General features: G+C 47.0%; 1 protein-coding gene across 4 annotated transcripts in view; it reads right to left on the reverse strand.

Annotated features, from left to right (window-relative positions):
* The window catches only part of KLF7 (KLF transcription factor 7), a 66,583-nt gene extending 53,184 nt beyond the window's left edge, over positions 1 to 13,399 (reverse strand). For 3 of the 4 annotated variants that reach the window (XR_011324369.1, XR_011324367.1, XR_011324368.1), the window contains exon 1: positions 12,863 to 13,309. Coding sequence is in view for 1 of the 4 variants with exons in the window: in XM_069781706.1 (XP_069637807.1) it covers positions 12,863 to 12,964 (102 nt within the window). In the remaining 3 variants the exon portion in view is untranslated. Of the gene's footprint in view, positions 1 to 12,862; positions 13,310 to 13,370 lie in introns of those variants that run through there. The other variant, XM_069781706.1, reaches the window with a different exon arrangement.
* Between the last annotated feature and the right edge of the window lie 2,376 nt (positions 13,400 to 15,775).

Here is a 15,775-nt window from a genome sequence, read left to right on the forward strand (position 1 = left end):
ATGACATGGACTCGCTTTTGATTCTAGTCAGTGCAGAAGGAAGCCCCCACCTCCACAAACCTGGTCTCTCCTCTGAGACACATTTCCAACGTGATACACAGTACGTATGTTATGGATTCTCGAAATGAAACATGTCTAGCCACCCATATGTGCACAAGCAGGCACCCTTCATGATTCACATTTACACTACAGCTTTCTGACATCATTAAAACAGAGCAAAAAGGTCTCAAAGAGGACTGACTTACAGAAGCAGATTTTAAGGTCAAAAAGGGCCATTCTGATAATTTAGTCCGACCCTGGATGACACAGCCCATTGAATTACACAAAGGGCTCCTTTCGATGCTCATTTACACCCACTGTCAGGTTGGTTTCCACTGCTGGATATGAAAGCCCGAGGGTAAATCAGAATGGGATCCTTCCTTCTTCCCATGCACTGAGACTGTTCAGAAACCGCTCCCATCTGTCTTCCATTTCACAGATGGGTATTACTGTCCTGGGGGAAGCAATGCCCACACCAGACATCATCCTACCTTGCAGTGTTGGGGAGAGCACGTTTAGCACTTAGAAACATCTTCTCATTCCCTCCATCCCCACATTTTCTTCATTTGAAAAAACAAAGAAAACAAATCATGCTGCATCCTTTGTTTTATAGAGGGCTGCTCAGGACCTCCCACTCTTTGATGGAAAGAAAATTTCTTTCCGGTACAGTTTCCATCATTTATTAGCTGAAGGTAGGGGGAGAAATGGTATTTATAGGATGCCTAAGGCCAAGCTCACTATAAAACAGAAATAAGCCAATATATCCGGAGCACAACTTAGTGGCCTATTGTGCAACATTTTAAAAAATGTACTCTCTCATTATGGCACTTGAGAATATCTCCTCCCCCCAACACCAGTGGAAATACATTTATGAGAGCCATAGAGCAGCAATATTGTTTTAATCAAATCATTAAAATGGGTGTGCTGTTTTCTGCCCACATCCTGATATTTATTCCACATCCTGACAAGACCTGGGATTTGTATAGACCATTCTCCTGCAAGGTGTCAAGTGACTTCGTGGACACTGGGCCAGTGTAAATCCACGTATTGGCACTGTGACTTTGGCAGATCTGCATCAGTTTGCAACGGCCCAGGATCTGACTCACTGACTGACGTGAAATCCCCAACATGATGTGGGTACTACTCTTCCCATTTACAAAGAGAAAAAGCATTCAGAACAGAATGTAAAGGTTTCCTTGACCTTTTCCACTTAAACATAAGGAAATGGAAAGGAGACAGAAATTCCCATCTTATACCACAGTGCAACAACACCTGACCAGAAATGAAGCTTGCTCAAACAAAACACTGACTGAATTACAAGGCCTTGCAGCTAGTACAGCTCTTACTGCATGAAGATAATCTGTGTGAGACAGTCCCAGTGAAGAGGAGTCTTCAACCTAGGGCATCCACTCAAAGTGTCCAGCTCGACAGGCATTCAAGACTTGGAATATGAGTATTCAGCATTTTCTAAGTGTCACATGCACTGGAGGTATTTGGGAATAAGAAACCACCCACACCTTGCTTCTCTTGCTTTCCCTCAAATGTGTTCTTCAAAGAAATGTAACATGAGTTTCTCAAGTCAGAAAAAGAAATCCCAATGCAGCCTTTGTAGGGCTCTGTGTACCTACTGGTATTCTTCTCAACACTGAGAAACTATGCTGGGAAGTCACCTGTTTACCAAGTCCACACCAGAAAGTAACTCTGCACAGGCATTCTTCTGTTCTCCCTCAAACAACTGGGGCTTATTCATGTTTTAAACAAACCACCAAAGCTCAGAAAGCCCAAGACGAGCTAGGCACACTCAGTAAAGAGTATTTAAACTGGGTACCCTGAAATTTATTTGCCAGCATCCAAGAAAGATTAATACAGGAGTACTCTCAGAAAACAAAACTGTCTTGAGTGAGCAGAAAATCAGGGCTGCCTGAAGAGAGAGCATGAGCTTTGCAGCCAACTCAGAAGCACAGTGTGATGCCATGGGACCAGGCTGTCCTGGAGGTAAGGGAACCAAGCAGAGCAAGGCCCCCACATTACCCTTCTTTAAACCCCAAATCACCCCAGCTCCTGAGGCACTGATTCAAGCAAACATCTTCATCCAGGGAAGCACTGGAGACAGAGAATTCAGCTTGTGTCTAGAAGGTTTCATCCTGTAATCAATGGAAGAAACAGCAAAGCTCTTCCTGACCTTAACTGTACAATCAAACACCATAAGACTCGTTCCCTGTAGGAAAAAGATCTCAGACTAAACCAGGCCCTTCCGTTTTCAAACACTGTATACAACAATCTTTCTTTTCACTTTAAAAACACAGGAGAGCTAAGGGATATGCTGATAAGAGAAGTCTATGCTGTTTTCCTGCAGTAAACAGTAGGAAACGACCCCAGGTGACATCCACTTACCCTGAAATTCTCAAACCTGCAAGAGAAGCACCTTACAAGCTCTTTCACTGTGTCATGTCAACACTTACAGCTGTCTGCCTCTTATTCCAAGATACTGGAGACCTCCAAAACTGTGAGTGCTTCCTTCCTCTGTTCTAATCAGACAAACGTCCCTTACTCTCACTATTTGACTGCAATCCCCACTGCTCTTTCACACGTTTCTTAAAGCCCGAACTCTCAGAGACTTCTTGTTACATCAGAACCACCTTTCTCAGCACCAAAACCAAGCTCCTGGTTTCCTCGATTGTGCAGGAAAGTCTACAAACATGACTTCACACTATCCCGAAAGATCAGAAACCAAAAACAAACATAAGAAACACGCACCTTGCTAAGAACCTGATGTACAGCAACCTTCAGATGTTCACAACCACCCTGAGGTGCTGGCACAGCTTATGAACAGCCAAGGGAGGGCTGTGACACCACCAGAGTGAACTGGGACAGCAGCGTCAGATGGAGACAGAAAAGAGCTATTTTGCCCAAACCGGCTGTATTCTCAAGTCAGCCCAGTGCCCTTTGCTTCTCCCTTATTATTTTAAAATGTGGACACATTTAAAAAAAAAGCAAGAGACACTGAAGTTCACCCCCCTCTGATCTAGTCACTAACGAGGGAGGTTTCTTTTCACTGGCACCGATTTTCCATTAAGCAGCAAATGCAGCCTCTCCACTGTCCACGTGTTGGAAACAAAGCCACTTCTGGCGTGATGCTTTCCATATGAAACACCAGCTCCCATCTTTCTTCTCCCCTCTCCCTTCCTCCTTTCCATACTTTATTACTCACACGGCAGCTGTAGTAGCTTGCAGATGAGTGGAATGTTTTCTTCGGAGCAGCATAAATTTTCCAGGCTGACAGGGGAAGCCAAAAGAAAGAAAAGAAAAAACCAAACCCCAAACCAGGATTATTTAGTACTTTTCACCAGCTGGAAGCAGGCAGCAGGCTCTGCAGGGCTGGCACCCTTCAAACCACTGTGCAGCCACAGGAAAAGAACAAAGCGCCTGAGCCGCTCACCTCACCCTGCACCCTGGGGTGTGGTGCACCTCAGACCCAGCGGTAAGCCAGAGGTGCCAAGGGAGGGCGAGTACACTGACTGCTCGCCAACAAACCGGCACAGCACCTTGCCAGCAGCAGCTGAGCAGAGGAGAGAGGAGTGACCAGCAGTTCCGAGGAGCCGAAGAACACATGTGATTGCACCGCTCTTGTGCATCTCGTGCACCAACATGCCTTGCCAGACCCACACCCAGAGCGAGGGAGAGCAGGCCCCCAGGTTAGAGACCAGAAGTATGCAGACATTGCTTACAGCACCACGTAGGATTGTGGCTGCAGTTCTCAAAAGATGCAGGAGAGTCACAGGATGCAGAGAGTCTGGATACCTTTTACTAGCCAAATTGCTAATAGCTGGGGAAAATGAATCCAGTTTTAGGGGCGCAAGCCCTGAAACGGAAGGCTAAAATTGTCAACAAAGCCAAAGATGTTAGCCAAAACAAGTCTCTCACACGAAAAACAGGGCCAGGCCCTCAGGAAAGCTTCTAGAAAGTAGAACTGGTTGAAACATTTCTACCAAACATTCTCAAAAAAATTTACATTTTTGCCCAGTCTAAAGTGTTTTACTGGAATATATTGGTTTTGGAGCCACCACATCATCCACTGAAATTTCACACATCTAAGATGTAATCTGGAAGGGCAGACCTGAATCAAGCAAAGCAGTGACTCAAATCCGGGTCTCTTACATCACACCTAAGTGCTGTGATGTGGCCAATGTCCATTTTAGGTGTAAAAAGCAAACAGACAGGAGCACCTCTCGCCCCTTCTACTATTCCACCCACTGAACATCTTTCACCATGGCCTTTGCTAGCTGGAACCTTTGTTTTCCATCCGGCCCTGGTGGAGAATAAAGGCAGGTGATTAAAGGCAGCCTCCCACTTCACCCCCACCAGCACAAAGCAATTCAGTTCAGTGCTGATTTCCCTCCTGGGCTGGAGTGAGGACAAGTCAGCAGAAATTGCAAATGTTTACAAACCCAAGAATTGTCCTTATGCTTGAAAGTGAACTTTGCCCACTCGAAAGTCAGGATTAAAACCAAATGCCTAACAGCACAGTAGCCTATTAGTAGTGAAAGCATTTTTAAAAACTAATTTACTTGTCATGCCGCATGCATTTTTCCTCACTCCACAATCCGAACAAACAGTCATTTTCACTTTGATTTTCAGTCACTTCACTTCAGTTGCACAGGAAGAATGCTGCAGTGCGAGAGCTGCAAAGGCAGCAGGTGGGCAAGATGATCCTGTCCAAAAAATGCAAACCCTGCTTCCAGGGCTTTTTTAATTATACAGATGGAGATACTTCCATTGATTGCAGTTTCTGTCAGAACACGTTGGTTTACAAAGGTCCATCATGGTCAAACATCAACCTTATGCCAGAGTGCCTTTAAAACTGACCTTGGGAGGCTGCAGGTTTAAGGGCAGGATTTGTAAATCAGAACACTAATTGGAATGTCTCAGAAGAGCTTCTCACAAGCCAGTGTCCTTCTCCTTCGCATCCTTCCCCATCAATTACACTGTCTCCCAAGCTCGCCTGTGTCACTGCCTACTTCTCTATCCCTTGCAGAGCAGGAGCTGTTGACGCCCACGTATGATTTAAACCCCAGCTTTGCACTTGGGTCCACAATGCCAAGAAATAACCAAGAGGATTAGGACATGTGAGACATGGTCTGTAAGCACCATGTTCAAAACCATTATGACACTTAAATAAGCGTGCCTGCTGGACCTTCAGCAAACATTAATACGCAGTCTGTGCGTAAATGACTCAGACTCTTTAGTGTACGTTGTAAAGTATACCACATGCATCTTAATAGTTCTCCAAATAATAACACATGTAATGAATACACAGTTGCACTGCGTGGAAATGCTCTGGATTAGAAATGATCCTTCACATGGAAGAACAGGGAGAGGATGGGTACCTGCTTATAAAGGATTAAGAGCATCAGAGCAGCTTAATATATCAGAGCTGATATACTAAACATTTTAAACAAAAAAATCCCATGTCTTCCTGCCCAACCTTCCTACACCCAACTCCAACACCTTTTAAAAACCTAGAGAAGGGGCCAAATTAGTCCTGTGCCCAGGTTGTCTCAAAGATGACACAAACCTGTGGGAAGGGGGATTTAAGCTTACCTGTTGTATCCTTATCTTCATTTTTTCAGAGAGGCAGTGCCGCACCCTGCCAAGGGCTCCCTGCACAGGAGCTGTCCTGCACTTTCAGCACCAGCCAGCTGGCGTGGCAGGATTTGGGCCAGCAGCTTCAGAGAGGCTGGCTGCCCATCTCCCCTTAGCCTAGCGCAACCCTCTCCTGCCCCAGCCGCTGTGCCTGAGCACCGCAAACCTCCAATATGAATCTTCACAGCAGCCCTATGAGAATGGAAGAGCTGCCAACTCATTTTGAAACTGAAGAACTGAGAAGCAAAGGTTTGGTGTCCTGATTAAATCCAAGATGTCTAACTATCTTTGGTCATAAAGGCTGAAACGATTTCTTCTAAGAAGGGAAATGAGACATGCACCCTGCTCTCACAGGCAGCCTAACAACCTGAACAGCCAGGCAGCCTTCCTCACCAGCTGCTGCCAGAGCAGGGATGGCAAATACAGCCTGGTGAATGCAGCGATACATGAGCTTTTTCTGATGTACACACCTATCTCTCTACTGCCAGCTCTCAAAATGACACAATAGTGGCATTTTCTTAATGCTGCTGGCATCAGGTAAGTGTTGGAAACCCCAGGTTTTCTTATTTTTGAGAATAAAAGACAATAAAACAAATCTTCAGTGGCTCAGAAGCAAGGAAAGTAAAAAGAACATCAAATTAAAAAGTGAAAAGTCTGTGACTTTAAAGACAATCTCAGTGTCTTGGGAACCAGGCACAAGATTTTTTAACTCAAACTGGCAATGCTGGGAAGGAGACACAGCCAAGAGAGTGCCAAACTCAGACACTCAAAACATGCGTAGTGCCTATCAAGACTGAAGCCAACGGAAGAAGACTGGGACAGTCTCAAATACAACAGCACCAAGCTGGGGAATATACCTGTGTAACATCTGGATTCCAAACCTGTTCTCTACGCAGGAAAATTTGGGAGGAGGGGAGGCTCTTTCCCTGGCAGGTTTGTTTTGTTTGTTTGCTGCAGAATCAGCTGAACCCTGCAGTTCAAGTGAATCCAGATTCATCTGGACCAAGGTAGAAGCACCCATAGTACAAAGAGGACCCGTGGGGAGAAGATAATTCAGCAATTCAGTTGGGTGATTCCTGCAACTTGAGCCTGAAAGACACCACAAAAATGGCAATCCCAGCTCCTGAGTGTTGCTGGGAGTTTGGAAGTGGTGGGGGCATTGTAACAAATACGTAAGGGCATGGCCAGGAGGCACTTGAGAGTCCAGGGAAACAGAATGGATAGTAAGAGGGACTCAGCACCATTCTTGAAAACACCTTTATTAACTCTCCAGAATTCAGGTTTACCATCAAAAAGGAAAACCGCCACCGATTACAATACCTGTGAATAACTTCATGAGGGTTTGAGCGTGGTGATCAAAAGCCTACAATTTTTCTTCCCCTCTGCAAAATGGGACAAACTTGATAGGAGATGAGGTGTACTATTACTCCATTGCTTAATGTACTGAACATCAATGCTGCTCAGCCAGTGAGCAAAATCCCTTTGTTCTATAAGGACAATTGCAATCAAGGTTGTTCACATGCAGCTACAGAGTCAAACAGAAGCAGCTTCCTTCTCGCTTCCCTATAACATGTTTCCCAATGCAGAATGGAGGAGTAACACACTGGACGTTTCTCAGTGGAGACTCATTTGACAAGGCCTCAAAAAATACGACAATATCCAGAAGACACCATTTGCCTCTACCCTGGAGAGCTTAAGTGTGAAATTACTGCGTGGAACTGAAGACCTTCTGCCATTTCCACATGGAAGTATCAGATTGCAGACTAGCTATATATCATGATTTTTATGTAGCCTACTATAATCTATGCGTTGCCTGTTCAATAGGACATACATAAACGTGTGGGCTTGGGGGAGGGGAGGTTAAAGCATCCCAATCAAATAAGAGAAAATATTTTCTAGTTGAGTACCCACATTATGGTTGTGCATTGCTTAAAGGTATTTACACCATTTCAAAATCACATGACACAAGTCACACACATAATCAGCTATTTAAGACCTGTAACATGGATTGCGGGGCTCTACACTTCCATAATGCCAAGAAATAATCACTTATAACAACAGATTCTGTAATTAAGGAATCATGAAACAAGAGACAGCAGTTTCAGTTTGTCTTCCATCTCTTTCTCCATCTCTTTCTGTAAGGTGATAGAAGCATGCTTTCAGCACATGGAGCAAGCAGAGAGCCTGCAGGTATAAATGGACTGACGCTTAGAGTCTGAAATACACTGCGTTACACATGTGGCTGTTCTTGGAAGTCAACCATTTCTGCAAGTTATTCTCAAGAGGCATGATGTACTATAAGCACTTAAGAAATGTGTTACACTGTGACTGGAACCAAGATGAAATAGCAATATTAAAAGAGATGGTTTAGTTTATGTAGTGGCCAACTATGCCATTAAACTAGAACAATGGAGACGATGGGGAGGCAGGAATGTTCTCCAGTGTGATTTATTCCTTTCCAGTAGCAGTGGAAATTTTTCCTATAGGCCTGAAAATGACCCTGTCTGCCAAATAGAAGTCAGCATTAAGATGTAAGAGTTCAGCTAGATTAGTCACCTCGGGATACTCTGCTCTCACACAGCACAGGGATCTCAAAGCACTTTGCCAGAACAGGTCAAAACTCAGCCTCCCAGTCCCACAAAGACCACGCCTTAGCATCGTTTTGTCAGATGCTTCAGCAGGAGGGAAACTGAGGCTTGAAGAATTGATTAGAAATATGCAAAGAAGGCTCTACAACAGAGTCAAGAGCAAAACAAAGGCTTCCTTGATCCTACACTTTACAGGAAACATGCATCTTCCTTGGAAAGATCATTGTTTGCTGCAGCTGAGAGCAGCCGGGTCAGCCAAGGCAAGAGGAAATGTTATCGGGCAATGGTTATCGGGCAAACAATATAATGCCATTTCCACTTCTGCCAGCCAATTAGACCTATTCTGCCCGATGACACATGTGGGAAAGGCTGGCTCTTTTAGAATTAGCCAGGGTTTAGCACCTAAGCCTTGCTCATTTTATACACTTGCATCAGCTGCACACACGGTGACCCTATGCATCTACCTGTTCTTTGTGCTCCTGTCCTCTGACACTACAGGAACTGCCATGCTAAAGGCTGCCCTATGGCCCCCACAGAATATGAAGAGAGCCCCAAAATGTCTCCTGATCAGACCCCTTCTCCACACAAGGATGGCGAGTCCAGAGTCATCCAAGGGGCCTATGGAGAAGGATAATAGTGATGATTTGAAATGTTATCCCTAGGAAGAGACATACCTGACTACAAAAGATGCCTTCTGCACACTGATCTTTTAATGACTCCCCAAATGACATTGTAAAGGCCCAGCTCAAAGAACAGACTGAAGCCCCATGTCCAGCCCTTCCCAATTCTCAGCCCTGCTCTCCCTCTCCTTGCAGCCTGGCACACTGAGAGTGGGACCACGTGCAGCCGCACGGGCTACACTCCTCACAGTCGCCTCCCTCAAAAACAGCCTCCTACCCACTTCCTTCCTCTGCAAAGTAACGAGGCACTCTTCGGCCTCGTGCTGTCTCTCCCAGCAGTCTGGTTCCAATCTCAGGGATGCCACATCAGACATCTACCCCCGAGCAACGGCATATGGGGCCAGAGGTCCGCCCGGTGCACCGCAGCAGCCACGCAGGTGCTAAAATCTCCCCCCACCCAGGTCCTGAACTGCAGAGTCAGCTTGCAGCAACAGAGAGCAACTAGGATGGTTCAGTCAGAGCCAGGATGAAGCACCAGGCAGAAACACACAGATGCTGAGATACCAGCCAGCTGACGTACAGCAAACGGCTTGTTTTCCAATCCAGAGAGCCCACCTCTTCCTTTAATCTCTCTCAGTGCTGTGGCAGCTCAACGCTGCTGGCAAAGCTAAACAAAGACTAAACAAAGTTCTCTCCCTCCTGATGAAGTTGTGCTATGAATTACTGATTAGATCCTGACCTCCCCACTCAAAGAAAAAACCATCCCGACCTCAAAAGTGTTTTGCCTGAAGGTGTACACCCAAAGCTGACATAGGGAAGCTAAGCTTTTGCTGCTGAAAAAAACCAAGCCCTCCCTTCCCAACATGTGTTTTAAAATAACGTGAAACACATTGTGGATTCAATTCCAGCTTCCACTTCAGGTATTTCCACTTCTACAATGTAAACTATGTCCAAGGCGGACAAAGGGGGTTTTTTTGTTTTTATTTTTCCTCCTAAAAAAGAAACCTACACAAGAGATGGCAATCTCTTCCTACACAAAATCTGTTTGTTTTGTACATATTGCTAGGCTGCTCTCATTCAACTCCAATGCTAATTGTCAAAAGCGCAGATACCAAACTTGCTCACATTTCTCTTGCAGTGGGAAGGAAAAAAGGGAAAGATCAGCTAACTGCGTGCAAGCATTTAGCAACCTGCCTGTGCTGTCAGTGCCCTCCCTGAGTGATGGGTGTTTCACAATCGGCAATATGAGCAACTGCCCCAGCTGTGTAGTCCTCAGCCATCAGCTACTAAAGAGTAGTCCAGACTCAGGAGAAAAGGAAGACAGGACTGTGTCAACACTTTCACCCCAAGGCATGCTCTGATTTTCAGTGAGGCAAGTGCATCTTTTATGGTATCGCAGTAGACACCATTTCTAGGAGGAGGAACTGGCATGGACTAACCTCTCTGCATCAAGAACTAGTAGCTGCTAACCACAAAACAACTGGAGCTCACAACGTGATAAAGAAGCCTGCACTTGACCCACACAACTACTTCCCCCCTTTTAAGAGGCTGAAGTAATCTCCTGGGGTGCTGCTTTGCTGCTGGGAGAAGCACTGCTCTGGAGCCTCTGTGGAGCTCGGGTATGGCACCAGAGCTCTTCATGGGAGTGGAGGCAAGACCCATTCAAGTGTTTTCATTCAAAATTAAAGCTGCTGCTTCCCAGTTCTGATGCTTCCCGCAAGGATCCGTCACTGCCCTGTCAGCTCTCTTCCCTGGGGTCTCAACTGCAACCTGACAGTTTTAAGGGATACCTTTAGAAACACACATACATGCACACACATCACTTGTCCCAAAGTTGCTAGAGTTTGCCTAAAATAAATAGATCCCTAAGACATGGCTACATTTGCAAGTGATTCAGAAGAATGAAATTGGGGTCTCTGTGTCAGTGGGTCTGCCAAGCCTGTGTGACAGCATGCTCTGTACAGTCAGCTTCAGCTGCTCCCACCACTGATACATCAGTTTTGCTGCCTGTTGTTTGCAAGGAGAGTCCAGGCAGCAACAGGGGAATAAAAACAAACTGTAAATACAGGATGTATTATGAAACATCAGGCACTGGTTGGAGGATTTGAGGGGAAATAAGGGAAAATGTAATAAATGATTGTCAACTTCTCTTTTCAAACATACATAGAGAATCAGTGGGGTTTAACCAGGAGAGTGTGAGTTTAAATTTCGCAAAGGTAACAGTGGGCTTGGGTAGGTACATTGTACTGTATAAAACAAACTGCTGCTCTTCCACGCATAAAAGGCAGCAGGAGACAGAGTATCACACACAGTACTGCCTAAAGCATGCTGGCTATGTCAACAGATTATCTCGCTTTGGACTGTCTGGACTGTTACTAATATGCAACTGAATATGCAACCAATCCAACAACAACGATGCTGTGAAAATAATTTTTTAATGAAATTATATTAACCTCTTCAGTTTAATTAACATGTTAAAAATATAACAGGAAAGCAGATGTGACCATCATGGATGTGCGAGCTGAATATTAATAACAAAAAGCATCCCCTCCCCCTCGCAGGATAAAGCAAAGTTGGATCGGTCATTTTGCAAATTAAATCCTGAATGTGTTTGCACCATAGCTGTCAATAAACCTCTCGTGTGTGCGCATATACACACACAAAGCTGAAGCCAAAATAATTTTACCAGGGTAAACCTTTAAAGATCCAGCCCCAGTCCAGCTGGACGACAATGCTCAGCCCCAGTGCTCCCCTGAAGCCCTACCGTCCACATTTCTCCCCACACACACTTCTAAGGAAAAATTAAATTAATATCCCAAGCTGTCATTTACTGAAGACCTAACACATGCTACCCTTATGCTAGCCAAGACTAAGGTGAATGCTAGCAAGACGAAATCCAGTGGCTCGTTATTCTTATACCAATAGTGCCACGGGTCCGTGCGCTGCATTAGCACCACATGTCATCCCAGCCACACTCCACTATTCCTACCCTCCAGCGGATTTTTTTTTTTCTTTTAAAGAGACACTAGTTTCCAGAATTTCGCCTAGCATATCACCTCTGCCAGAAAAATCACATCAAGAAACAGGATGGTCTCACAATGTCCTGCCGTAACGAGGAATCCTGTCTTTCCTTTTCCCTCAGTATCCCAGCTGATAACTATTTATAGATCTATGCATTTGGGCTCATAGTTCCATTTTATACAACTCTTTTCTCTGTAACCTACTCTTCTCCTTGGTCTTATTTATTCACGCCACCAGTCATCATTTTAATGCGTTCGTAATACTTGATTTCCATCTCTATCCTAATTCTGTCTGCATATTAACCATACGGTGCCTCGAAACACACTGGTTTACTGGAACCAGCCTAAGGCGTCATTGTTTTAAGATACAGCAAGAAGTGTGTGTTTCTCCCCACCTTCTATAAAAAAAAAAAAGAAAAAAAAAAGAATAAGTCACCTCCCTAGCTACAGAATTTACCCTAAAAGCTTTTGCTAGTGCTTCCACACACCTGCCCACCCCCCAGCTCTGATTTAAGCTACGATTTTTATTGACATATACTAATTACCTGAAAATAAGAATGATCTATTCCGTTTCCACCAGCTGCCAGTTGTCAGCACTGGCTGGAAGTGATCAGCCTTGTTCAAAAGAATGAAAAAAAAAAAAATCTAAGCTCAAAAATAAAATAAAATAGTAGTCACCATAAAAACAAAACCCTGAAGAATGCCACCGGATCTCAGGTGCTGCCGGGCGTGCTCAGAAAGGACTGAAGGCAGACAGATTTGAATGGACTGCTCAGTTTGTCGTGGCAAAAAATACAGAGATTTAAAGGTCTACCCACGCGGAAAAAAAAGAACCACCAAAAAAACCCAACCCTGAATTAAAGAACAAAAATAAAATAAAGTCAGAAATGCAGCCCCAATGCACCGACTGCCTGCACTTAAGAGATTTACAGGAGTAATTTAAATGATTCACCTGCTGCCAGTTTTCCTCCAAGGATGGCAAAGCTGAGAAGTAGCCGGTGTCGTGGACAAGCTGGAGTTCCTGGAATATACTATAACTAGCCAAGACATCCATGCTGCTGCTGAGCAAGACCCTTTCTTTCTGCTTTTGTGTGTGTTTGTTTGCTCGGGTGGGGGGTTGTTTTTGATCATAAAAAAAAAAGGAGGAGGAAAATCAACCAATGATAGATCCAGCGTCCCTTTGGCTTTGTTTTGTTTCAGTCACACTTTAAAAAAAGAGAGGAGAGAGAGAGAGAATCAGCGCGGAGGGACGGCGAGGGCCGGGGGCCGGGCCGAGGAGGACGAGAGGCGCCGGCGCGCACCGAGCACCCCGCGGCCGCCGCACCGGGGCACGTCCCCGCCGCCGCGCACCGCGCAGCCCCGCGCCGCGGCCATGCGCGCTCGCGCCCGCCCTCCCCGCCCCCTCCCCTCTTTATTTTCGGGAGACCACATCCCCCCCCCCCCCCCCGTTTTCCTCTCACCCTCCCTCGGCAAACCCGGCCCGGCCCCCCACTCCCCGCGGCCGCCTCCGCCTCCGCCTCACGGCCGCCTCACGGCCGCCCCACCCCCAGCCCCCCCCCCCCAGCGCGCAGCCGCGCGGCCCACTCAGGCAGCGCGTGACCATGTAGGGTAAACGGCGGGGCGGGAGGGGCGGGTTCGCGGCGCGCCTGAAATTACTGCCGCCCAATGGCAGCGCCGCTCAGGGCGCGGGGGGCGGTGCCGGGCCGCCGGCGGGGGCGCCGATTGGCCGGCAGCGCGGCTCCCACCTCCTCCGCGCGACCCGCGAGGCGGTGCGCGGCGAGCTATTTTTAGGGCGCTATATAAGGGGGCGGCGGGGCGCGCGGCAGCGGTGGAGCGCGCGGCGCGCTGAGGGATGGCGAGGGCGCGTCGGCCCGGCCGCGGTGGCCGATGTCGGCGCATAAACCGCTGCTGTTGAGGGTGCTGGGCGGCCGGCCGTCTGTCCCTGTCCCTCTTCCCGCCGCCGGCCGCGGGGCTGCCTCGCCGAGGCGCCGGCACTGGCGGGGACGGGGAAGGGGCCACGCGCTTGGCGCCCGCCGAGCAGCCTGCCCTTCCCGCCTTGTCTGCAGACGTGCACCGCTCTCGCTCGAGTCCCCGGGGGCTGAGGGTGGCCAGGGTGAGGAAAGCACTTTTTTTCTCGGTCACAGATGGCTGGAAAAAGATGCGCAGCCGGCGAGGGCGCTGGAAGGAGGGAGAGCGGGAATATATCCTGAGCAGGAGCAGCCGGTGTGAGGAGCAGGTGCTGGGCGCCTGCGTGTGGAGACCGCAGCAGCCCAGCTTCTGAGCGGTGCTGAGTGTTCATCCAGCCAGGCTACCTCCAGAAATGCTCGTGTGCTTACTAAGGCATCGACTGTGGCATTTGACCAGGCTTAGCTGTGAGCTGGGCCCTCTCTGAGTGCTACTTTGGGTTGGCTAATAAGCTGTTTGACCTTAAATGGTTAGTGTGGTGCAGAGCTTCCCCAAAAGTGTACAGGACATGGTTGCATTTCTGCTTTTGGAAGGAGTGCAGGACTGAGCGTGCCAATTTAAAGATGATGGGGGGAGGGTGTCCAGTAATAGAAGAAATATGTTCTCTTTGTTGCCCTCAAATTCAGAGGGCCCTGGAGTCCCATCATTTGCATTGCCAGGGCTATATCCAGCCACAAGGCTGCTGGATGAACATAACCCATTTTACAGTGGGTTGTTGGCTGGGTGAGTTGGACTGGGTATTGGGGTAAGCAGATGCTTCCAGGGGTTGTTAAACTATCCAGTTTTAGAGCAGTTGCATCACACTTTTCTTGCCTTAAGTGACTATGATACCTACTTGCTATTGTCTTCCTTCTGCAGCCAGATGAGAGCGTCTGGGCCAGGCCACAGCTGGTGTAACTTGGTACAATGCCACTAGTACACACATGTCTCATCCCAGCTGTCCCACTCAGATTGATGTGAAAGTATGAGGCAGCAAAACTCATCAGTGCTAATTAGTTCATGGTATGTTTTCTTTCTTGGTGATCAAGACAAATTGCCTTTTCCAAGAGTGGGTCCACATTAACAATTTTGAAAGCCATGTTTGAAGAAAGCTTCTCAGAATAAACCTCTAAAGAAAGCCCAAGTAATGGTTGTATCAACCCCAAATTCATGTAGGTGCTGGCAAGCAACACTGCTGTAACTTTAGAATAAAGCAGAGTAAAGCCCTGCACTCTAGTTTGAGGAGTCAAAATCTAGAGGGAAAGGGGGAAATGAAGCTGTTGCTGAAGGAACTGCAGTAATTGGGAGAAACTGGACATAGGCAATTTTCTCAAATAAATGGTCTCACCTCTGCAAAAACACTTTTTCTTTGGGTGCTTGCATTGCAGAAGCATCGGGATGGCTTGTGGGAGCTGTTGCTCAGGGTGTAGGTCTGGACAGTCCAGGGGCAGTCCACTTGAAGATGACTATCTCCTGTGAGCTGCTGGTGTGATGCCTGTTTCCTAGCCTTCACCTAGGGGAGCCGTAGGTTGCCTCAAACAGGACCATCTCTGGCACCTTTAGCATAGCAGAAAAGCTAGATGTGAGGCTGGATGTGAATAATAAACTGCTCTTTCTCATAAATGTACCCATAAATGTGTAAATGTATGTGTTAGTGGGAAGATGAAAGGGAAGGTTAGTGCAGCGAGCGCTGCTGGAGAGGTCTTACAGACCCTTGTTACCAATTCCAAGCATGCCTCACTCTGGCAAAGCGACACCTTTCCTGGGCACCTTGGGAAGGGAAAACTTAAAGACAGGAGAGGACAGAGCTGGACTAAGGTGGTCAGATCTGGAAAGAAGCAGCACTTGGGTATCATAACACAGCTCCTGTACCGAGAGGGTTATGCAAGAAATACTGTTTCAGAAAAAGCTTTTGATAAGC

Source organism: Haliaeetus albicilla, chromosome 4, assembly GCF_947461875.1.
Source record: "Haliaeetus albicilla chromosome 4, bHalAlb1.1, whole genome shotgun sequence".
Taxonomy (NCBI): domain Eukaryota; kingdom Metazoa; phylum Chordata; class Aves; order Accipitriformes; family Accipitridae; genus Haliaeetus; species Haliaeetus albicilla.